Source organism: Pseudorasbora parva, chromosome 15, assembly GCF_024679245.1.
Source record: "Pseudorasbora parva isolate DD20220531a chromosome 15, ASM2467924v1, whole genome shotgun sequence".
Lineage (NCBI taxonomy): Eukaryota > Metazoa > Chordata > Actinopteri > Cypriniformes > Gobionidae > Pseudorasbora > Pseudorasbora parva.
The window spans coordinates 4,486,959-4,513,826 of NC_090186.1; the positions used below are offsets into that span (position 1 = coordinate 4,486,959).

At 37.3% G+C, this 26,868-nt stretch overlaps 1 protein-coding gene across 2 annotated transcripts in view; it reads left to right on the forward strand.

Annotated features, from left to right (window-relative positions):
* The window catches only part of gmds (GDP-mannose 4,6-dehydratase), a 105,611-nt gene that overhangs the window by 41,980 nt on the left and 36,763 nt on the right, over positions 1-26,868 (forward strand). For both annotated transcript variants that reach the window (XM_067418443.1, XM_067418444.1), the window contains one exon: positions 6,554-6,681. In XM_067418443.1, coding sequence (XP_067274544.1) covers positions 6,554-6,681 — 128 coding nt within the window. The remainder of the gene's footprint in view (positions 1-6,553; positions 6,682-26,868) is intronic.

Here is a 26,868-nt window from a genome sequence, read left to right on the forward strand (position 1 = left end):
TATGCAAGCATATTTGTCCAAAATAATTCTGTATTGTCAGCTTCAGAATCATGATTTATTTTAATTCTGGTGTCACTATTGTCCCGTGCATTGTGTTAACAGCATCAAATCCAAACCTATTAATTTCCACCACTAATGTAATACCAAATTTAGCATTTTAATCTAATTTTTGTGTAATTTTTATCACGTCTTGATGTATTGCAGTAATATCATGCCATATATTGACTTGTGACATTATTCCTATTCGTTATTCAAGAAAAGAACGTTAGAACCAAAAGATGGATTACAATAAGGCAAATTCATTGGTCCATTTTAAATAGTCTATTTTTAGAGTCAGGTTTTCAAAGTTTGTTGTTGCCAGTGTTGTGCTGAGTCACAGCGCAACAGAACTGTTTACAGTGCAAGTGTGTAGCGTGACGCAGAAACCAGATCACAGTGACGATATTTCAGTGATCGTAATCAGAGCGACATTTTTGTTGTACCGCATGATTTATTCTCTAATTTAGACAGAATCCTCCTTATCTAACCAGCAAATCAAGACTTTATGATGGCTCACTAGGCTAGACTACAGTGAAGGAAGTGATGCGAGAGTCCAGGGAGAAGGTTGTGCGTGTGGCCAGTTTCATTACGATTGGTTACGGGGGAGGATCATGACACAACATTTGGTAAAGGGTGCAGCCATGACATCTTCTCAACAACAAGAGTGTTGTTCTGTGCCCCCACCCACAACCTCAGAGCACAGGAAGAGCAGTGATGTCATCCACGAGCATTAGTGGCCAGAGTTTTGTGATGAAGGAAGATGAGGAAAGAGGGAGTATGGGCGTGGAGGAGGGCTCCAGATAGCTGGGCAGGGGGGAGAGATGGATGGGACAGTGTGAAAAAAAAGCCAAATTCATTTCCTGTGCGATCGCCGTGGTCGCCTCCCGTCATTTGGGCGGGCCGGCGATGATGAGTTAATCTGGTTTGGAATTCACTTCGGACGGTGTCCACTTACACCAATAAACAAACCCGCTCCGAAAGAGTTTACGAAAGACGAGAAGAGTAAAATAATCTGTTACAAATCCGCCACAGAGACGTCTGGGGTGTGTGTGCATGTGAAAGCAGTTGCACTTTGACACCGATTCAGATTCGCACGTCTAATAGTGTGTAGCTCTAGACGAAAGAAACGGCCGTGCCAGACAATCAGACAACATCTAAGGGCTCCTCCATTACACGCTCGTCTCTCGCCTTTTTGTTCGCTCACATTCTCTCTGTGCTGTTGAAAGACGGGCGTTTTAAGAAGTTAAACCTCTCCAGGTGAGAAGGGCTGCACCTGTATGAAGGTGTCGATGGACCTCTCACCTATCACACACACACACAGACACGTACACACTGCTGGATGAGTTGTGAGATGTTTTGCTCCTTCACTTTCGTCTACTCACCTCACACACCTGTGTTTGTGTTGTCGTGCTGTCATGGCAACAAAGAAAGGAAGTGAATGAGATGCTCCACAAATTAAACATCACTCCTCACCTTGTATCTCTTTCTTTCTGTTCTCACTCTCTATCTTTCCTACACACACTCCCTCATGGCATAGTTTGTTACTTTGGGCCAATGTTTTCACTGGCCCAACACAATTATGTCTGTTATTATATTGTTTTATATCATAAAAATAGTATGAAGACAAAACTCTCTATACTATCAAAACACTGTCTGATTGATTGAATATTTATTTGAATTTATTTTCTTTTTGTCTTCATAAAAGCTTTCATCTTAAGTAGCTAACTACATATAAAAAATGTTTTGGGGTGTGTGAGGTTCATTGATTTATTTTCAACCCTCTACACACTGAAGCTTGAGTAGCCATTAGCTAGTTATTATTTTATTTTAATACTAATTTACATAATAATAACAAGGAAAACATGAAATGCAAGAACAATGCAAATTTAAAAATTCAAATATATTGTAATAAAATGACAAATAAGCACAACTACATGCAATAGCACAAATAAATGCAAAAGAACAAAGATACAAATGAAATATACTGTGGTGTTTTAGGTTTTTCAGATTAATATTACAGCAGTAAGATACAGATTAGGTACAGAAATTAAATAAATGTAAAATAACACTGTCTTCACTGTATACATTAAATATAGATTAATCTTTATTAAAGTTACAAAGTTATTAAGTCTTGCACATAAATGCATTTATAATATATTTTTTATAATATTATATTTGCTTTATAGACTTCTAATAGACTTATTTGGCTGCTGTCACTTTAAGACAATGCACAGATCTAATACATTGATACACATGCATTTTCTTTTCATCGACTGTTTATGTTCACTTAAGACGTAACCAACCATATTTGCTAGGATACTCGACAAGACAGGTATTTTGAGAATTTTCTTTGAAATGACCCGTTCAAGTATGTATACAAATGTGCACATGCGTATGAATATATGTAGATTTGTATGTGTAGGCATAGGCATATGTATGTTATTTAAAGGAAAATAAGAATTAAAGGGGTAGGATTATATAAGTTTTACTTCTTCCTACTCCTTTTTCATATGTTTTTTACAGGAGAGTTAGATACTTTGCTGTGTTTTTGATTTTACTTTTCTAATTTCTATATTTTTCATCTTTACTTTTTCTTTTAAATGTCTGAACATTATTGTATTTTTATTCTCTCATGTTGGAAAATAAATAAATAATAATAATACTAAGTCCTAGAAGATGTGAAAGAGAGCTCAATTTGTTATCTTGTGCTGTTAGGCGCAGCTTTCTGTGTGCACGCTTTATATGTGCAAGTTATTTTCGTGTCGTCTTGCGCTTGGATTTTTTAAATTGCCAACGTTATAAAAAACATGCAAATGATGAACTTTCATTACAATCTCTCATGTTGAGTGCGCATGCATGAGAAAAGATGGTGTGTAAAGCTCAGCAGGCAATGATGATATATTTCCGTTAAACTTATTTTTTGCCTCCAACTCAATCACAGGTGTCTGAAATCATACAATTTACTAGCCATCGGTTAATTAGACCATTTTTTAGTCGCCTCGTTACAAATTTGGTCACATATGCAAGTGATTTACTCGCATTTAAAAAATATATATATATTGTATATTGATATTTATGATGCAATATATAATATACAATGATTATATAAAATCATTGTATATTATATATTGCATTATGGATATTAATTTATATTTTACTTATAATAAAAATGTTTTTAAATAAACATGAAATGCCTAATTTTTTCGCAGAAATGTATTTTTTTTCATCAAATTCATCAAGGGGATGATTGATGCCACTTAGTTTTATTTTTCCAATACGATACCCATACTTTCAAAGGCCAGTATCGCCAATATCGATACCGATGCCTCTTAACTGAACTTTTAAATTATTACATTTATTCAATTACATTTCTACATGTAAAGTGGGGAATGACACCCACTTAACATTTATATTAGAAATGTTAATATTTCAATATGCCTTAATTGCAATTTATTAGATTATATTTTTGTTCACCCATGGTTAAAATGTTTACTTGTAGTGCCAACCATGGAAATCTTCAAATACTAGTTAAACCACTCTTAGAAAGAGCCCGTATCGTACGTCTTAAATGTCACGTACGATACGGGGTACGATACTTAAATGTCATAAAAACACACCTTAGTATAGATATATGTTTATTTGAGTATCGGTACGCCCATCACTGACCCTGATTTTGCAATAATAACTGGAAATTATACAGCCCAGTTACATTTTCACAACCAAAACAAGTTTCCGAAGCTTGATGATGCATGTGCATGAAAGTAAAGCACCGTACTGACCCAACAGGGCACATGAGCATTCAGTCAGCTGTCCCGAAACTCTCTCACACGACTCCCAGGTCAGCAGGCCATCCGTATTTTTGAGCCTTGTTACTGTTTTTCTGGTTTGACACCGCAACTATGCCAGTTCTGAAAGAGATCAGGGGTGCTGGTGTGTGTTTTTGTCATTCGTTTAAACGAATGCGATGGTAGTGTGTGCCTGCTTGCGTGTACATCTGCATGAATGTGTGTTCAGACATGTGTCAAGGAACAGGAACAGGGCCTTGTACTGACAGTGGGTCTTTTTTTTCACATGCTGGAAATATCTGAGTGTCAGAGACTGATAGACCAGACATCTTGACTGCACTTTATTTCCACCTGGTTTGGCAGGGCGTCTTTCCATCCATTAGAAATTTCGCCGAGATGCTCGACGTTACCCCCGCTCATTACTCTTCAAATGTGCACTGACAGAGCCTGGGCACAATCCCACTGCCAACATGCACACCTGCAGGTCTGCCGCCTGTTTTTGAGGCTTTTCTGTGCTCTAAACTGGGTTGTTTTAGACTTGATGAGAGCGAGCTGCGGTCGACTCCCTGTGACTCTGCTCCTCGTCACAGCTTCCCACCGCGTGCTAAGAGACGGCCTAATTACACTCCGACTGGAAACAGGAGCCGGTGCGCGGAAATGGCCTGTCTTAGACTTTTAAACACACTTGCACACAGACGCATAGCCGACCCATTATTGCGGACCAGGGTTTGGTCAGTCGGCTTCGATTCGCTTTCCCCCCCCTCTTTTTTTGAACAGAAATCGGATCCTAGAGTCCCCCCCTGTGGCGTGTCTCTGACGACGGATTGACCCGGCTGTTTACAGTGTGGTATTTTAAACCGTTCTTCTCGTGCCAAATTTACGCACCTGGCCGTGAGCTGCGTTTAGCGCGGATTAGAAAGAGCCCTTTGTGATGGCAGCGCACGGGGGGCCCATGACGGACATCCTGAAAGTGGAAAGAGTCTGCACACTTATGATTTTTTTTTTTTAATTTTCATTTCAGGTTACATTACAGATCCAGGCTTAGCAATAAAGATGATCCACTGACTCAGAGTCAGCACTATATACTACATTTTTTTGATCACTAAGCATTTAAGTACGTTGCAAAATGGTTGTGAATTCTGCTAATTTATGAAAAACTATACATTGCCATTTATTTTTTTACATTTACACTGCATTTGGCTGATGCTTTCATCTAAATGGACTTGCGTATACATTTTCATGCATTCCCTGGGAATCAAACCCATGATCTCAACTACGGGAATGCTTATAAATATTTGTCACATACACAGTTATACAGAATACAACCGGCAGTGAAATGTAAACAGGTCCGCTTCATGGACAGCAAATAACAATTAACAAAAAAAGCACAATAAATTATAAAATAGGAATAGGATAAAGGTGCTATATATATACATATGTAGAATTATGAATAAATCAAGTAAAAGAAATAAGAGATGTGGAATAAAATAAGTGAGATAAAGTAAACTGGAGACTATAAAAATAAATACGTGGATAACAGAAGTGCAGGAGTGTAATGTGCAAACAGCATTATAATGAGAAGTTACATGGAACACAAGAATAAAGTGCAGTGCAATATCAGTATGTGAGTTTGTTAGTACTGAAGTGAGGTGAAGTCACATGTTGTTATTTACATGTTGGGATAACAAATAACAATAATAAATGATTATTTGGGATCATTTGGGATTACTCTTCAATTCAAAGCAGTGTAGTTGCTATTCAAAGCAACTACACTGCATTTTATCATACTTAAGGCACAGTATGTAAATTTGTAAGGCGATGCATGGACGCGGTCCGTAACAACAAAATATATAACATTGTTCTAGTCGTTTTTGGATATTTTGATTTAAAAACCGTAGAGGAAATAAATATTGAACAATAGCTGAAACGGTTACATATTTAAAATGATACATTTACAAAATATAAGCTTAAAATTATTATTTTATTTTCATAAAAAAAAAATTGACCAGTTGAATATAGGACGGCAGAGCAAGTAGAAAATCTAGCCTGACTGGACAAACAGGAAAAAATCAGATGTAACTGTATCAAACTTAACCGGAAAAAGAAGGTAATTCGAGAATATCATTGACTCAATTTAACAATGTTTTTTGCGTGGGTACGCTTTAAACCGTTGGCCAAAAACGCACGCACACACATGCAGGCTTCAGCCCGAGTCAAGAGCGCAATAGTCGTCATTCACTTATACACTTAAGTAAATGTGTTCCTGCTCTGACCTGGGCCTGGTATTACAGGCGGTGGAGGTTTTCGTCTAAACTCCCACCACTGTCTGATTCAAGCTATAGCACAACTCAGCAGGACATAAGACCGTCCAAGTTTTCCCACAGATGAAGCATGTGTGTGTGTCTGGCAGCTCAGTAGGACTTTGGACTGGCTTACACATTCTCCAGGGTGGTCCACTGACTAGACAAGAGTCTGATTTTATCCCTGTGTGTGAATGCTAGTGCGCTTTTCTGCCTGTGTGTATGAGAGGGACACATTGACTGTTCGTTTTAGCCGTAACACACCAATTTGCACTGACGTTATGTATGAATAATGAATGAAATGGACAGGTAAAAGAAAAAAATAAAGAATTAAAATGGACATTAATGAGTTTGAGAGCATGACTTGGCTACATTAATACTCATATAATTATTTATTTTTTTAAATCTGTGTGTGCATGTGTCTTTCAGGTTCGAATTTTGTGACCAGGAAGATCAGTCGCTCTGTGGCGAAGATCCATCTCGGGCAGTTGCAGTGCTTCAGCCTGGGCAATCTGGACTCCAAGCGCGACTGGGGCCATGCCAAAGATTATGTGGAGGTACACACACACACACACACACACACACACACACACACACACACACACACACACACACACTCACTCACAAACCCGGTCTTCAGTTGTTTCTAGGACATTTACATGTTACGTGTGCTTGTGTGTAGCATTCATGTGTGTCTACGTGTCCAATAGAGATCAAGTTCTCCCATGCTATGTTACGTACCGTACTGTCGCCACGTTGTCTGTATGAGTGTGAGCGCTCCATTGAGATTTCAGCCTTGGACTCAAATATCTAACACCTAATCTCATTAATCCGATGATTAACACACTGATTTAGCATTTGCTTGATATAAGGGCTTTAAAAAAAACACGATATATAGAAAGATATATAGTAGTGCTGTCAATCCATAACAAATGTTTTACTAGATTAATCACAAAATGATTAAAACACATAAGTTGTCATACGTTTTTACTATATTTTATAATGTAATAATTTCACATTTACTGTCCAAATGAATGTAGCAACAACTTAAAGACAGTATATTTTAAGTGTTTGTTGTAATGTCATGTTTTTATGCATGAAGGTCAGTATCTCTGATACTAATACAGATACTGATGTCGCATTATAATGTAAACATTAATTATAGCCATTTAACATTATAGAGTAATTGAAAGCTATACGTTTTTTACATGCATTATGCTTTAACTTAAAACAATCCTCACATAAACCCGTAATAATGTCATATTTACTTGTGACCTGTGAAATACAGAAATTGAATAAAGTTATCAAACAGTCTGCACTGCATAAATTATACATTAAATATAGATGAATCCTTATTAAAGCTACAAAAGTATTTTAGTCAAGATCATTTAAGACGTGATTTAACTCTTAATTAACTCTAACATTTTGGCATAATTTGTGTGTGTTATTGTTTATTTAAGCGTGAAAGAGAATTAGATTCTGGCACAAGTTTTTCTGAGTGTGTGTGTGTGTGTGTGTGTGTCATAGTCAGGACATTCACAGACAGCACGTCTCTTTGTCGTGCTTGAATAATAGCGTGATGATAATGTAATGCCTGCCCAAAGGATGACAGAAAAAAACATGCTGCATTAATTGCATTAAATATTGTTTGTGTTAAACTGAAAAAATTAATTGCATGCGTTAACATGTTCAAGTTGACAACACTAATATATATATGCATTTTAATCATTAATCATGAATTATATGCAATCTGATGTTGAAAGTCAGACACTCATTCTCTATATCATATGAAACGGTGCTCAATGGGTTGTATTAGTTGCATCAGTGCAACTTTTTGATGATTCAAAATATGAGGTAGTGTTCTGTTTCTAAGACCTGCCCTATCGACTTGCCCTACTTTAAAAATCAAAAGCTTGGACAAGGGTTGTTGTGTGAGTGTGAGAATTGATTGCATTAGATTGGCTCGGCTGGATTGCGTAATTAATGTCTTGTTCTCATCGTTTAGTTTGTCACTGTTGATGCAATGTGCATTCCTGTCTACATTCTTCATTATTAATGTTTTTACAAGCATTGATATTTGTAGTAATGACAGATACAAAGTCAGTTCAGTTCAGTTGTCTTCTGTTGGTATGTCTTTAAAGAAAGGAATCCATTGTCACATGTTATTTCTCCATAAATGTGTCAACATGTGTCAGCTTTTTATGGTAAAGATCCCAAAGTTCCTGATAAACTGGAATCCAGAATAAAACCATAAGCAACCTATTGACAAATTATTATTTCTCTCTTGTGTTATGCCGTTATCATCCAAATTCAGTCTGTCCATTAAATCGAGTTCACCAAGAAGTGTGTGTATATATATAACGGGGAAGAGTGAAGTTAAGGCTGCAACACTTTACAACAGGGTCTAATTTATTAACATTTGGTTACTCACATAATGTGCAATACATTTGTTACAGCGTTTATTAATCTTAGTAATCGTATTAATTCCATGTTAATTTTAATATTTATTTGCAGTGCAAACTAACATAATCTAACAACGAACAACTAAATTTGTATTACCTAACATTAACAAAGATGAATAAATACTGTATATCAATTATATTGCTCATTCTTAGTTTGTTAATTAATACATTAACTAATGTTAACAAATGAGATTGTAAACCGTTTTCGTTTAAGTTATATTCATATATTCGAATATGTAACTATATATTCAGATTTGGAACAATACATTCAGTTTGGTCTGCCATATGTAATATGTATTTTTGACCTTGCACTTTCTTTTCAATATACTTGTAATTACTCTCCGAGTGCACAGCCATGCTGTCGTGTTTATCCTGGATTAGAGAGACCTTTAGTTCCTTTAGGTTCTTGCCAGAGTGAGAGCTCTGCGTGTGTGTGTGTGTGTGTGTGTGTGTGTGTGTGTGTGTGTGTGTGTGTGTGTGTGTGTGTGTGTGTGTGTGTGTGTGTGTGTGTGAGAGCTGCTCCAGGTTTCCTGTGGGAACGCTGGTATTCCAGGCGGCTGGATCATGCAGCCAGGTTTATGTGGCTCAGGACTGGGGCAGATTTCGGGAAATCGGACCAAATCTCCGAGCGTGTGTATGTTTGTGAGAGTTGTGTGTGTAGATGGAGTTTAGTGCGGTTTGCTACAGAAACAGTCCATGCATTTTACCTCCAGGCAAAGTGCAAAAATGTACAAATCTTTTGTCAGATCCATAGGTTTACATTTTTCCCAAACAGACAGTATGTCAATCATCTTTTGTTCACACTGTAGTTCTCTGTCCTGCACCTCTCGAAGGCCGATTCCTCCACACGCTATTCGAGTCTGTGCAAAACCTTTGGTGAGAGACATAAGACCTGTTTGAAAGTGAGTGTGTTGCGATACACACTGTAGACGTGTCTGTGTACATGTCAAGCTCCATCAGTCACCATCACTGTTTAAACCATCATATATGTGACCCTGCACCACAAAACCAGTCCTGCATCTCACGGGTATATCTGTGGCAATAGCCAACAATACATTGTGTTGTTTACATACCTTTTTTTTTTATGCCAAAAATCATTAGGATATTAAAGCTACACTGTGTAATTTTTTTTTAGTTTATTCTTAGCTAAAAACACTTAGCTCTTTCAAAAATATATGTGCTCATTAATGTATATTTACCTCTTTCCAGTAATAAAGTATTCTCGTAAGTTTATAATATGCCATTGAAAATCCATACGGGTGAGGGGTTCGAATGACGGCCGCCATGTTGGCCCTCCATCTTGAAAGTACATTAGCAAAAGAGGGACATACCCGTAAATTCAAGCTTCGCTTTTCGCGTTTTAACACTCGATGGCACCCGTGTCGAATGTGAAGAGGGGGATTGCCATGTTAATCTTGGACTAAATCGGCCACCGTAGGAATTAAACGAAATCAGAATTGAGAGGAACAGAAACTATTATTCACTGGATGGTCGTATACCTTTACACCGCTAGATGGGGGAAAATATCACACAGTGGAGCTTTAAGTAAAGATATTTAGTAAATGTCCTACCATAAATATATCAAAACATTTTATTAGTAGTAATTTGCATTGCTAAGGACTTAATTTGGACAACTTTAAAGGCAATTTGCTCAATATTTAGATTTCAAATAGTTGCATTTCAGCCAAATATTGTCCAACAAACCATAAATCAATGGAAAGCTTATTTATTCAGCTTTTAGGTAATGTATACATCTCAATGTAAAAAAAAATTACCTGTATGACAGCACATTTTATTCTGCATGCCATGAATGCATTAAAGGCACAGTATGTAAGTTTGTCCACTAGATGTCGTTTATTCAAAACAAAGGCGTATCTTGATGACGGTGTGAATGAGCGTGGAATCATGGGAGTTGTAGTCTTGACTCTTCCCGATGGAAAAGGAATCTGACGGACTCGGGCAGAAATCATGTTCATGAATGAGTGAATGTATTAAAGTTTTATTAGCGTTGCGGTGGTATGAAGCAGGACGCGCGAGAGCCCTTGAGAGCGAATGCTAATGAGAGAGACCTGCGGCAAGCTTTTATTCTGCTTATGCTGCAGTCGCCGCTTACGCTCTTTACGTTGTGTGTGTGTGGGAACGTAGTGCTGTTTTACACGCTTAAAACAATCATACTAAACACATCTGAGTGTGTTGAGTCGTTATAATGTTACTCTGTGTGTTCACTCGGCGGCTGCTATGAGATCTAGATCGATATTAGAATATCGTATTAATAAACACAGGATGACTTAATGACTGTTGCTCAATGACATGCAATTAATTAACATATATTGTATGATGGAGAAAGCTCTATGATTAGGCTGTTAGCCTCTTGATAAAATAGTGTCGTCTCTGAGGTAAAAACGTTACTCGCTGTAAATAAAGAAAACAAGATTTCTCTGGATTTAAATGTTGTTGGGGATAATGCAAGTACACAGGTCAACAAAAAATATTCTAGTGGTTTTGGGATATTTTAATCTAAAACTCTTACATATTGTGCCTTTAAATTGATTAAAAGTGACAGATATAATGTTACAAAAGATTTGTGTTTCAAATAAATGTATCACGGTTTCTGCAAATATATTAAGCAGCACAACTGTTTTCAACATTGATAATAAGAAATGGTTCTTGAACGTCAAATCATCATATCAGAATGATTTCTGAAGGATCGTGTGACACTGAAGACTAGAGTAATGATGCTGAACATTCAGCTTTTCCATCATAGGAATAAATAAATAAATGCATTTTACTGTTTTTACTGTATCAATAAAATTCAGCCTTGGTAGCAATAAGAGACTTCTTTCAGAAACATTAATAAATCATAATGACCCAATAACCTTTTTAACTGTACTGTAAGTGAGAACCTCTTCTCTTCGTGTGTGTGTGTGTGTGTGTGTGTGTGTGTGTGTGTGTGTGTGTGTGTGTGTGTGTGTGTGTGTGTGTGTGTGTGTGTGTGTGTGTGTGTGTGTGTGTGTGTGTGTGTGTGTGTGTGTGTGTGTGTGTGTGTGTGTGTGTGTGTGTGTGTGTGTTTTGGGTATAAGTGTACAGATATGACTGTGTGTAGTCGAGGCGGTGGGAGATGAACACTGTATGTTTGTGTAAACTCTTGAACCACGCACAGTTTTAATTGGTTCGCTGTTTGTATGACTTAATAAGCTGTTTGAAACTTGAAGCTTTATAGTTTTATGGAATTCCGTCTTTCAGGCCTCCACTAAAAACATACATAAAATCAGGGGCGCAAATGAAGTGAAGTTCAAAGATTCCTGTGAAAACACACAGGCTGAGCTGATAGCGTGAAACTCCCGACGGGGTCTTAGAGGTTGCTGATGTTTCTGTTATTTTTAAGATGATTTCACCTCGGACCGCTTTGTTTCTCCAGCAACAAAATGATTTTGTCCTCGTTCTCACCTCTCACATCTATCCTCGCCACCGACCAATCGCGTATGAAAGAGAGCTCTGAGACGAATCACGCTGGTCTTTATGAGGACCCGGCGGCCAATCAAATCACTCGTCAGCCCGCCGACCAAATGTACCTGCAGTGACCCGTCACTCAGAGAGACTCTTCTTTCATGGTCGTAATGGTTTTTGTAAGAACTCTGCGTTTGGGTTTCCAGCAAGATGAGGAGATTGTTTTCAGAGGAGAGCGGGAAACCAGCTGGAACCTCTCAGCCAATAATGCAAATACATTCATACATACATACAAGCAGTGTCATATACAAACATATAATATAATGTCCTACTCAAAATAGACTGACAACGCATCAGCAACAGTAATATTCTAATAATATTATTATTATGTTTGCTATCAGTATAATATGCATACTGTACATATATACGCTATGGTTCAAAAGATTGGGATCAATAAGTTTATTCATTTAATTCAATTAATGAATACTTTATTCAGCAAGAATGGATTACATTTCAAATAAATACTGTTCATCTGAACTGTTTATACATCAAAGAACAGCTTTTCTATGAAATACATTTTCATTTTCAAAATTCCATTTACATTTTTTGGGACTTCATTTTAATGGTTAAATTATATTTGAAGTACTCAAAAAGCATGTCCAATTAATTGAAATTGTGACACTTATTCAATGTGTGTATAAACTTATACACTTATACATTTTAACAACAATTTATTACAAGTTTACAATAATTACATGTTTAGGGCCATGTTTTTATATATATATATATATATATATATATATATATATATATATATATATATATATATATATATATATATATATATATATATATATATATATATATATATATATATATATATATATATATATATATATTCAAATTCATTCATATTTTTTAACCAAATTCTGTGTTTTCTGGATTCCATTTGAATGTTTTTTTTAAATTGCAATAATAAAAAATCATGGGTAATTAACTGAATTCATAAAAAACAACAATTCAATTGTTTTTATTATTAATTTCTATGATTTTGTTCCCCTACAAATTCTATGTTGTGTATTTACTGGTAATCAAATAAAGACATAAATAAAAAATACATATTTATTCCTTAAAAAATACAGTTTTAATAATAATTATTAATATTATTATTACATTGAGATGTAGCTAAATTCTTCTGCACAACAGTACTATATCCCTGTCATCATTTCTTCAGGTTAAGCCAAACTTTTATTTTGACGGGTTGCCGTGAAGATCTTTGAGTTTCTGTGTGTATGATATGACGATAGTTTTTTCTCAAATGAAAGGGTATAAAGTCTCAGAGCAGCTCTGGAGGTGAAGTTCAGGCATTCATGTCCTCATATAGTGAGACGGCAGAGGCTGAAACACCACAAGCGGTGTGTGTGTGTGCGTGCATGCGTGTGTGTGGTAAATGAAACCTGCGTCAGCGTCTGCACCATTCATTCACAGACACGCAGAACATTCATGATTCATGATTCATGATTAAATAGTCTTTTTGTGGTCTAATATTCACAAACACTGGTCTATATATCATGATTTGACTCAAGTGTACTGACCTGCTTTTGATTTATTCAAACAAAATCCATGAAATTTCACATTATACAGTTAAAATCTGTTTTTATGACTGGATTCCGTCTGCGTTTTCTGCATCGTGGAAGTCATAGGGCCATATACATGTCATAATGTCCGACATGGGATGTTTAATTATTAAGAGCAGTAAAATGAAAATCCCATAACAAACACTGGGATGTCAGAGTCTGTGTGAGCTGGGTATGTTTTGTGATGGGCTGAAGGGGTTGGTAGGATTTGATGGGGTATTTTGGTATGAAGTGGGTGGTTTTGTGTGAGTGTTTTTTTTATTTTGGGGTGGGGGTGTGGGGTGGGGGCCTTAAACTCCAGTGGCCAGCATCCAACAGAATAAATAAACACAGCTGCAAGCAGAGACCACCTTAATGTGTGTGTGTGTGTGTGTGTGTGTGTGTGTGTGTGTGTGTACGTTCCCTCACTTCATGTGGGAGAACTTGGACTACAAGCTTTAAAACCTGCTAACGTACAGATACACACATGTACACGCAGCCACAATGTGTAAGGTGATCTAGGGAAAGGGCTGATTTTAAGGTTGATTTAGCCAGAGCATTTAACACAGGGCATTCCTGAGCTTGTGTAAAGCTCTCTCTGTTTGTGAGCGACTGCTAGACTCCCCGGTTTGTGTGCTGCTTCTCGCATATGAAGAATGTGGGTTTATTCCACTGTGTGTGTGTGTGTGTGTGTGTGTGTGTGTGTGTGTGTGTGTGTGTGTGTGTGTGTGTGTGTGTGTGTGTGTGTGTGTGTGGCAGCTGGCTGTCTGTGTGATTGACATGGCTGAGCTCTTCCCCACTGTGCTGAGGATGAAAGCAGATGCTCTCGTTTCGTTCTCTCCCTTTTTTCTTCCCTCTCTTCACATGCCCTCTGTAACCAGAGTCCTCAACTTTCAGCCTCTCACTGAGCTGAAGATATGAGGGAGAGAGGGGAGATAAGAAATGAAGGAAAAGAATTATTGAGTGGAGGAGAGTCTTAGAAAGGGGATGAAAGAGATTAATTTTATCACATTGTTCTGTTATCGTGCCGGTGCTTTGGCAGTGCAGAAAATGAACGTTGCAATACAGCCTCAGTGAGTTTAGTAGCTCTTCTCTCATACGCATTCAGTCTATAAGGGTGTTTTTATCTCTCTTTTTGTGGCTTAATTCCAAAATTAATGCATCTTAGGCATGTTCCCGGCTCCTTAATCATGATGCCTCCAAGACTCATACTGGAACTGATATTATATCAATATGAGGCAGCACTATATATATATATATATATATATATATATATATATAATATTTATTTATTTATTTATATTATCTGTATTGGACTTCATCTTCCCAAACGGGGGGAAAGTATGTGTGTTTATGTATATATAACGCAGTACACACAAATTATTTTTTGATGAGATTAATCACAAATGATCATTTGACAGCGCTATTATTATTATTATTATTATTAACATTTTGTGTATTTAAATATTTAAATAAACCCTATCATTCAGAAATTTGGGGTTTGAGTTTTTTTTTATTCTCTTATGCTCACAAAGACTGTATTGATATTAATACAGTAAAAAAAATACATTAATAAATAAATACATTAATCTAATTATGTTTAAAAACATTTATTCATTCCTGTGATGTCAAAAGGCCAGTCCTCCAGTCTTCAGTGTCACATGATCCTTCAGAAATCATTCTGATAGGATGATTTGTTTCTCAAGAAACATTTATGATTATCATCAATGTTATAAACTTTTAACCTAACTTTTTAGGTTATTTTGATGAATATAAAGTACAAAAGATCAGCATTTATGTATGAAAAATAAAAAACAAAAAGCTAATTCAATTATACATATTTAAATGTAATTCAAATTTACATTATATATTCTGTTAAATATGAATATTAAATATTTCTATGTAATAATTATTTATTAAATTATTATTATTATTAAAATGGTGTTTAATTAAATATTTAAATAAACCCTGTCATTCAGAAGATTTTCAAGTCTCTTATGCTCATTTATATTAATACGGTAAAAACATTTTACATGAATACATTCCAATATGCTGATTTGATGTTCAATAAAACAGTAATGATTATCATTAATATTATAAACAGTTTTTTTGTGGGGAATAATACTTTTTCAGGATATTTGGCTGAATAAAAAAGTACAAAAGATCAGCATTTATGTATGAAATATAAATCTTTTGGGATAGTGTATGTACAGTAAACACTATTGAAATGTAACCAAATGTCTTGGCTGTGTGCTATGATGATTTATGCTTATTTATTTCCCCTTTAGCGTAGCAACATGCTAACATCAAGCTCTGTGTGTTATAAGTGTCCTGAGACGAGTGCTGTTTGTGCTGCCTGTGTAGAGCGCTCCCTATAGAGACAGAGCCACACGCGTCATAATCTCATAATAAGCCTCATAAAACCAACCGTCTCCATTGACTCTCTATTGCGGGAAACGGCCTCCTTGTCATTTCTGACTAAAAGCTGATATGTGACAAGGTGTACAGAAAACAAGCTAAAAAACCTAGAACCAAAAACCCAGGAGTGTTTATAAGCTGTTGACCCAAAAATGAGCGTTTAAGGACACAAAAGTGGAAACAGGCGATATAGACAGAGCATGACATGTCGTATTACACTGAGAACTACACCTCTGGAGGGGAAAGTCATCAGCGACAGCAAATATAAAATATAAAACTGACCAAATGGATATTTGACCAAATGTTTACTGCACACATAGGCATAGTGAGGCAAACTGAGTGTCAGGATCCCAAAATGTCCCCATTTTTCCTGCTGAAGCTTCACGTCTTATCACCTGTATTCACTTTTGTCTCCTTAAACGCTCGTTTTTGGGGTCGACAGCTTATAAAAACTTAGTTCTGTGTTTTTAGCTTGTTTGCTGTACACCCTGTCACATATCAGCTGTTAGACATTGTTCTGTTTTTTGTTATAAGCCATAAAAGACAAGGGGACCGCTTCACACAATACAAAGTCAATGGAGGGCATTGGATTGCCCCCCCTGTGGGCGTGGCCTAAATACGCTCTGTCTCTATCGGCCACTTTTGAGGTCCCTTTATGGTCAGAATGATGCCTACACAGACGGCTCACTAGATTTTGGAGCAGAAATTGTTTGTCTCTTCTCTTGCACACACACACACACGGTTTGTTCTTGAATTAATGGCTCCTGAGACATATCCAGTCTAATGGTCTGCGGTCTGTTCATTCTCTGGAATAGATATGAAGCCTCAGCACCGCTGTAATATCAGGCTCGCTCCGCTGACGTCTGTTTTCTCTTAGTGCGTGGTCACACCCATGCGCTCCGAATCCCAGACCTGGCTGACCCCTCCGTCACCTCTCACCTTGTCTTTTCTCGCTGAGTTACAGACCTCCTATGTCGCTCCATTTTTTTGTCCATTTCATTTTTCTCTTGCGTACTCAGCAGCCAAAGTCTGTCATTACAGTGGAGACACTCACAAACGTTCTCACACACACACGTTCACACACACACATGCATATTTATTCACACTCCATCATTCAGCAGAGTCACATATTCCCCTGACAGCTTCTATATTAAGCGCCCGAGTTTTTGTCTTTTGCAACTTCGAGACCAAATAAGTAAATCTAGCCCTCTGTTGACTCACCACAGAAAGTAACGATGGGTGTGTGTGTGTGTGTGTGTGTGTTGTGCCATTCATGACTGTGTACCATGGTTTGCAACAGCCCACATTTTCCCACTTTCCTCCATGTTAGCACACCAGTTTTCCACACAGCCGGGTCTAACCGTGACACAATGTTACCGCAACGTTAATCCTCACTAAAAGGCAGTGTCAAAGTTTCTGTGTTTGCTTTTTGTCCGCCTTTAAACAAAGTTACACAGTTTTCACTATGAAGACGGGTTTTAATAATAGTACACACTTGTGTGACTGCAGTTAAAGGGATAGTTTATACAAAAACTACTCCAAACCTGTAGGATTTTCTTTCTTCGGTGGAACACAAAAGAAGACATTTAGAAGAATGTTTTTGCTGTACAAATGCTGAAGTCAGTGGGATCCAGATGTGCTGTTGTCTTGGACCCCATTGACTCGCATTGATTGAACATAAACGGTAGGGCTGGGTAAAAAAAAAAATTGATTTCTCGATTTTAATCGATTCTCATTTTTACGAACCGATATCGATTCTTAAATCCCGAGAATCGATTAGCCATCCTGTTTTCAGCTGATGAATGAACGGGACTTATAGCGCGCCTCCCATCCAATAAAAAGCTTTGTATGGAAGTAAGTAAAAAAATATAAAATAATAAAATAAATATAAAGTAATTTGACACAAAGTCAATTTTTATGCACATATTTATTGCGACTTATCTCAGAATTCTGACTTTTTTTCTCACAATTGCGAGTTTTAAAGTCACAATTCTGAGTTATAAACTCATAATCGCGTGAAATAAAGTCACAATTCTGACTTTTTTTCTCTATATCACGCAATTGTGAGTATAATTGTGGGTATACTGTTACTTTAGGCATGTACATGAGTTTTAAAATCATTTTTAATTTCTTGATTCTTATTTATTAATGATCCAGTAGTTTTTAGTTGTGTAAATGACAGCCATGTTCGTGTTGTGTTGCTGTATCATCGTAAAGGGAATTCAACTTTAAAATGACAAAAAGGTTTTGAGTCTCACAGCAGAGAACGTGTGTGTGTGTGTGTGTGTGTGTGTGTGTGTTGTGTGTGTAGTCTGTTGTGCGTCTGTTGTGAGTGTTGTGTGCTGTGTTGTGTGTGTGTGTGTCTGTTGTGAGTCTGTTATGATTCTGTTGTCTGTCTGTTGTGTGCTGTATTGTGTATGTGTGTGTGTGTTTTGTGAGTCTGTTGGGATAGTGTTGTGTGAGTGTGTTGTGTGTTGTGTGCTGTGTTGTTGAGTGTGTTGTAAGTTTGTTGTGAGTGTGTGTGTGTTGTGAGTGTCTTGTGTGTGAGAGACTCGAGACTGAAGACTGTTTGTCCATTAGCGTTTGAGAGGAAGTCCAGACCACACCGTTTGAAGTGATGCAAAGCTCTGGTGTGTAAATGTGTGTGTGTGTGTGTGTGTGTGTGTGTGTGTGTGTGTGTTTGAGAGTCGCATTTACTTACTGGAAATGAAAATATCCCACATCTGTCATGTTATTCCACTCATTAATAATTCATATTTGCTTTCTGACTCGGCCTCTCTCTCTTTTTTTGCTTCTGTCTTCGGTTTTGTCCTGTAAAGCTGACAGATGTTTCTGTATCTGTCACACCTGTTTCATCATTTATTTATCCAGAGTCACTCGCGCGGAGAAATTTTTGTATATATCTGTCATGAATTATTAATAAGCAGGAAAGACCATTAATGCCGTACATTATTGGATGGAAAAATATAAGAGCACACAGGCACTTTTCTTTTGTAATGTTGGGGTTTTTCCAGTAAAAATAACAGTTGTTTGGGCAGCATATGTCACATGGACACACACACACACACACACACACACACACACACACACACACACACACACACACACACACACACACACACACACACAGAGAGAGACAAAGTTACTCTCACTGAGTTGTGCTTTGAAAAGACTGGATGAACAAGTGACAAGAGAGTGTGTGTGTGTGTGTGTGTGTGTGTGTGTGTGTGTGTGTGTGTGTGTGTGTGTGTGTGTGTGTGTGTGTGTGTGTGTGTGTGTCGGTGTGTGTGTCTGTCTGTGTGTTTGTGTGTGTCTGTCTGTTTGTGTGTGTGTCTGTCTGTGTTTCTGTCTGTCTGTGTTTCTGTCTGTCTGTCTGTCTGTCTGTCTGTCTGTCTGTCTGTCTGTCTGTCTGTCTGTGTGTGTGTGTGTGTGTGTGGTCGGTCAAGAGAAAGAGACTGTTTTCCAAATGGCCTGTGTGTGTACAGAGAACAGAGTACCACTGTAGGACATTATTCTGGAAACACTAAAGGAACATTTTGTGTGTGTGTGTGTGTGTGTGTGTGTGTGTCTGCCCTGTGTTCTTGATCTGTCTGTTGAGAATAGAAGATAAGTGTTCTGCTTACCGCCTATATATACTGAAGTACTGTATATTGAACACTATTTTTTGAAAGTAGGATGAGAACGTATTCATTTGAAACTTTTTTTCCTTTGTAAAAGACACAATATGTAATATTTTTGTATTAAAATATCCAAAAACCACTAGAACAGTTATGTATGTAGTTGACTCGTGTACTCACATTATCCCACGTTTCCAAGAATGTTTAAATCCAGAGATATCCGTGTTTTTAACCTCTGCGTATTAAAGATATCATACACGCGTCACCCTCGATTTCTGCTTTTATTTTGAAGGAACTATGGAAACACTAAAGCTTTAATATCTGATGTGTTTTATTAGACAGGTGAGCAACAATTTAAATGGACCAAAACTAACAGACTGTTACAAAGAAAATTATATTTAAAATAAATGCTGCTCTTTCAGAATTTATATTCATTAAAGAATCCTGAAAAAAAATGTATTACAGTTTCCACAAACACACATTGATAATTAATAATAAATGTGATTTCTGAAGGGTCATGTGACACTGAAGACTGGAGTCAACTGGTGTGTGTGTGTGTGTGTGTGTGTGTGTGTGTGTGTGTGTGTGTGTGTGTGTGCGCGTGCGCGTGCGTGTGTGTGTGAGAGAGATTTCTATAATCTGGTGAGCAAATGTAGAATGTAATAAATCCTGTAGTAGCTCCTGCCGATCAACCCTCACTCAGTGAAACAAGAGAGCTCAACTTTCTCCTTTGAGTGTGTGTGTGTGTGCTGTCCACATTTCCAGTCTGCTGTTGGGTCATCAGTCAGCTGTGGTAATCTGTGTGATGACAGGCACTGGCTTTAGCGAAGAATAGAGTTTCCATAGCAATACGTGACCACTTTACCTATTTATCAAAAAATCTGATGGTGTGACGGACACAGACGGCCATCAAACTATAGGAGGAGGGAGACGTGCGTGTGTGTGTGTGTGTGTGTAAACGTGTTTCTGTGCGCCAGTGTGTTTAGACATGAGGGTAATATCGTGCCTGCTGTATGTCTGTCAGTGTGCCCGCCTGGAGAACTCAAAAGCATCCCTTCGGTGACTGCAGGCTAATGCAACTGGCCATCCTTTGACAGCCCGTGTGTGTGTGTGTGTGTGTGTGTGTGTGTGTGTGTGTGTGTGTGTGTGTGTGTGTGTGTGTGTGTGTGTGTGTGTGTGTGTGTGTGTGTGTGTGTGTGTAAGGAGGTGATAAGTGACTTAATGAGTTTTCTTACCTTTTCACCCTCTGCATCTAATGGAGCATCTCACACACTTATCTGACATGTTTTAAAGGATGCTTTCAGGACCCGCCATCTTTCATCAGCTGTGTGTGTGTGTGTGTGTGTGTGTGTGTGTGTGTGTGTGTGTGTGTGTGTGTGTGTGTGTGTGTGTGTGTGTGTGTGTGTGTGTGTGTGTGTGTGTGTGTGTGTGTGTGTGTGTGGATTGTTAGGAGTTTGTTGCGTGTCTGGGTTCTTTATGGAGTCGCTCGGGAAGTGAGCACGATAGTCTTTCCTGTATGTGCGCACACACACACACACACGTTTGTTTTTGTGACATATGGGGATAAGGCGTAATGGTTTTTATACTGTTCAAAACAAATGTTCTATCCCGTTACACTGCCCCTACCCGTCACACACACACACACACACACACCCAGTCCGATCTGACCGGGCCGGTCCAGTCACCTCCTCATCTGGCTCTGCTTTGCTCCTCCCTCAGGGCAGGAAATAGTTGAAGAGCCTTGTGTTCCCCTGGGGCCGCATTTCACAGGTGCACCGCGGCTCGTCTCTGGCCTTTTACATTCGTCTTAAATAATAGGAATAACAAATACGGCTCTACCCAGATAAACAACACACACACACACACACACACACACGCACACGCACACGCACACACACACTTCTGCACATCTGTCTGTCTATTTCTATATCAATATCCTCTGTGTATCTGTTTTGTCTCTCTTTTTGTCTGTGTATGTATCCGCTCGTCTCTCTATCTATATATCATCCATCCATCCATCCATCTGTCCATCAAACATCCTTCTATATCCATCTATCCATCATCTATATCATCTATCTATCTATCTATCTATCTATCTATCTATCTATCTATCTATCTATCTATCTATCTATCTATCTATCTATCTATCTATCTATCTATCTATCTATCTATCTATCTATCTATCTATCTATCTATATCCATCATCTATATCCATCTATCTATCATCTATATCCATCTATCTATCACCTATATCCATCCATCCATCCATCAATTGTTCTATCATCTATATCCATCTATCTATCATCTATATCCATCTATATCCATCTATCTCATCTATATCCATCTATCTATCATCTATATCCATCTATCTATCATCTATATCCATCCATCCATCCATCCATCCATCCCTCTATATCCCTCTATATCCCTCTATCCATCCATCCATCCATCCATCCATCCATCCATCCATCCATCCATCTATATCCCTCTATCCATCCATCCATCCATCCATCCATCCATCCATCCATCCATCCATCCATCCATCCATCCATCCATCCATCCATCCATCCATCCATCCATCCATCCATATCCATTTATCTATCTATCTATCGTCTCATCCATCCATATCCATTTATCTATCTATCTATCTATCTATCTATCTATCTATCTATCTATCTATCTATCTATCTATCTATCTATCTATCTATCTATCTATCTATCTATCTATCTATCTATCTATCTATCTATCTATCTATCTATCTATCTATCTATCTATCTATCTATCTATCTATCTATCTATCGTCTCATCCATCGTTGAATCTATCTGTCTTTCCATCCATCCATACATACATCGTCAAATCTTTCCAATCTATCTGTCATTGAATCTGTCCGTCTGTCTGTCCGACCGTCTCTCCATCCATCGTTCTCTCCATCCATCGTTCTATCTGTCGTTCTATCTATCTATCTTTCTTTATTTTTTTTTATTTTTTTTATTGTAAACAAGAATGAAGTTACAAACAAACTATAACAATACAATAGACACAAGTAGTACACATAATATTAGAATATTATCTTGATAGGAAATAAGATTAACAACAGATATAAAGGCTCAGTGTTATTGCATACAGGTTGATATTCTAGATATGAATGAAATGACAAAAATTAAATGACGCAAAAATAAAATATATGCCAGGAGTGAAGATGCAGTGGGGGGGGGGGCTATCTATCTTTCTGTCATTCTGTTGTTCTTTCAGTCTATCTATAGTTCTATGTACCTGTCTGTCTTTACTTTTTTGTCTTCTCTTTATTTAATATTATACGATCTTTTTTTACCAGTGCTTGCACACAGACACAGACACAGACACAGACACACACACACACACACACACACACACACACACACACACACACACACACACACACACACACACACACACACACACACACACACACACACACACACACACACACACACACACACACACACACAGTAGTTCCGATGGGTCTGGGTCTAGAGCACTTTGTCATGTCACATTTTAACATCTTAATGACACTGCAGTCTGCCATACACCCCCAGCATTAATCATCTCTGCGCTCTTACCTTACACACTCACGCAGGATCCAGATGTGCGCACTGATGCATTTGATTGGATAATAGGCTTGGAGGGACTGTTTAATGGTCAAAGTTTCTGCTTTAGGGTTTAGGGGTGAAAGGTCAAACACTGCTCTGCCCATTAAACCTGACTTGTGTGTGTGTGTGTGTGTGTGTGTGTGTGTGTGTGTGTGTGTGTGTGTGTGTGTGTGTGTGTGTGTGTGTGTGTGTGTGTGTGTGTGTGTGTGTGTGTGTGTGTGTGTGTGTGTGTGTGTGTGTGTGTGTGTGTGTGTGTGTGTGTGCGATTCGGTGGGTGGCGCACTGGCGGGGTCTTCGATTACTGCTAAATTCACACACAGTGAAGGTTAAAGAACCCCTATTTTATTGCACAATAAAACATTTTCACATGTTTTGGATAGGTTTACTGTCAACCACACTCCGTTTCTCCCTCATTATCTCTGCTGTACTGATTTAACATCATATCATGTTATATTTGAACTGCCAAAGAATAGGTTCATGCAATATGAATACTCTCAGACACATACGTAGTCTGGACATTATCAGATATGATGTGAGGGAAATAGCATGCTGTTTCAGTGGGTTTGTTGACTAATATGTCCCGTTCCTGATAAAGATAAAGTAGTTATTGAATCACTGTTTGACAGGAGGGTTGTCATGCCAATACACTTCATTATTGTGTGTGTGTGTGTGTGTGTGTGTGTGTGTGTGTGTGTGTGTGTGTGTGTGTGTGTGTGTGTGTGTGTGTGTGTGTGAGAGATAGAGGGAGTGAGAGAATGCTAACATTTGTGTAAAGGGCCTGAATGGTTCCTCTGTTTAAATCTCAGGAAATCAGCAGAGACTGGCTGCTTAGCTGAGTGAGTGCTTCCTGTCTCTACAGGAAGTGCTGGCTTTTAGGAGGAGGAGGAGAGGTCATTTAGAACATGAGTGTGTGTGTGTGTGTGTGTGTGAGTGAATGTATTATCTAGATGCCCTATCTGCTCTCAACTGAAATTTGAAGAAAGCCTGTAACATTGGGCCCATAGAAATATAATTTCAGTCACACAACCTCACCTTGTTAGGGGTAAGCTGTGTCATGTCATGAGGGAAATGTAGACATAAAATAGATCAAAAACAAAACATGTTTATAATTATATTTTCCTAAAACAACCAGGCAAAACATTTCATATGTTTTCAATATTTTTTAATAACATTTGTGATTATTAAAAGCATTTACTGCAAGTTACCCAGGAAAGAGTTGTTTTGTATTCAATGAAAACAAAATGTGTGATATACATGTTTAGACTAATCGACTTATAGTTTTTGTATGAAGCCCATTCTTATAAGAATATAGCTCCATTTATACTTATTTATAAGTAAGTATTTCTATAAATATATTTATAAAGACTCATTAAGACCTATACTGCATCATAAGAACAGTTTTAGTTACACTTATATTATTATTTTTTATAATGACACTGATTTATAAATGATCATAAATAATGCCAGAGACACTTGTCTGCTGTACCAGTTAGTTATTAATGATGTCTTTAATGGCTAGTGTTTGCATTAGAGGTCATGATTGGTCATGTTGATTTGTTAATATCTATATCTCCTCAGCCATATGCATGCTTGCATTGCTTATAGTAGTTTGGAATTATACTTTTATTGTTTTGCTAGTATCTAACACAAAAAAGAAAACAATTAAACTGTGTATTAGTGATTTCTGTTGATAATGATTATTTAATTACAGGATTTTTTGTTATTTAGTTACATTTACAAGTAAACAACTCCGAATGTAAAATCTTCATGATTTCTTAACATTTGCTTTAGGAAAATTGCATGCTATCTCTTGAAGCCACCAATGATGCGTTTTATAGAGGTTAGTAACGGTAAAGTCAACATTATTGTTGGTTTAACTTACAAAACTAAGTAACCTGGTTGCCTTAATTTTGAGTTCATTGAAATAAAACAATTTGAGTTAATACAACAAAGGAGATTGGTTTAATAAATAAAAACATGATGTAGTGTATAATGGATTATGAGCATGTGCATTAAATAAGAAAATGCATGACTTATAAGTATAAGAAATATATAAATATAACTATAACAGTCTTTATGAGTGCACTGTAAAAAAATTATTTAGAAAAATAAGTAACCTGGTTGCCTTAAAATTTTGAGTTAATTAAAATTAAAATTTTTAGTTAATACAATGAACATTTTTTGAGATTCGACAACCTTTATCAAAATATTATTTTTAAAAATTGTAGCGTATTGGGTAATTGTGTGTGTTTTATTTCTGATGACGCAGTGAAACTTGCCATAATTTATCACATTTTTTATGTGGTTCAGATACAATAATATTTTGAGTTTCTATTTATTAAACAAATTTCCTTCATTGTATCAACTCAAATTTTTAAACTCAAAATTGTAAGACAACCAGGTTACTGACTTTTTTAAGTTAAACCAACAAAAATCAACAAAACATTTTTACAGCGTGAGTATGTTTATAAAACCGTAATACTTATACTTCATTGGCCAATTTTGAATTGACATGTATAATATTTTCTTTGCAAAAGAAACATTTCTTAAATGTGATCACATGACACAAAAATTAAGAGGTTGATATCCCTCGACACATCTTACCCTACGCTAACCAATCTCTTTCAGAAAGTTTATATATTTAATTGTCACCATTGTTTGCATACATACGATTTGGGCTTTTTTATTGCACAAAACCCATGTGTTTTGTGAATTTATTGCGTCTCGACTTCATGTTTGTTATTATTATCATCATAAGTTTCTCCATAACGACTTTTTTCTGTGCGATGTTTAATCAAAAAGCCATTTGCCTCATTTCAGGCTCACTCAGCCAAACACAATTAAAACCTGATCACACAAACCATGGGGTGTGCAGGAAGCCTGAACATGCTACACACACACACACACACACAGCTGGATCTTGTTATGATCTTTACAGTAGCCGACGCTGGCTCTCTGTTATTAGAATTGTTCTGAACTGCTGCCGTAGCTCAGAATTTATGCAGTACAGGTGTTGAAGAATCACACACACCATCACGCTTGTGATCTATAGCTACTATGTGTTCAGTCTGGCATTTCACACACACACACACACTCACTGTCTGACTCCTGACTCACACACACCTCCCTACAGGTTGAACATATCATGGTCTGTCTCGCTGAAATTGCAACATATGATTCTGATTTCAGGGCCTTCAAATCCAATATGAAAAAAAATGTATTTCATTATAACTTCATATATTCCTGAAGACTAAACTATAAAACTGAAGAGTGTGTGTGTGTGTGTGTGTGTGTGTGTGTGTGTGTGTGTGTGTGTGTGTGTGTGTGTGTGTGTGTGTGTGTGTGTGTGTGTGTGTGTGTGTGTGTGTGTGTGTGTGTGTGTGTGTGTGTGTGTGTGTGTGTGTGTGTGTGTGTGTGTGTGTGTTGCTGTATATGAAGTTGGATGTTTCATTGTAGTATGTGTATCTCACTAGGTGTGTGTGTGTGTGTGTGTTGCTGTATATGAAGTTGGATGTTTCATTGTATGTGTATCTCGCTAGGTGTGTGTGTGTGT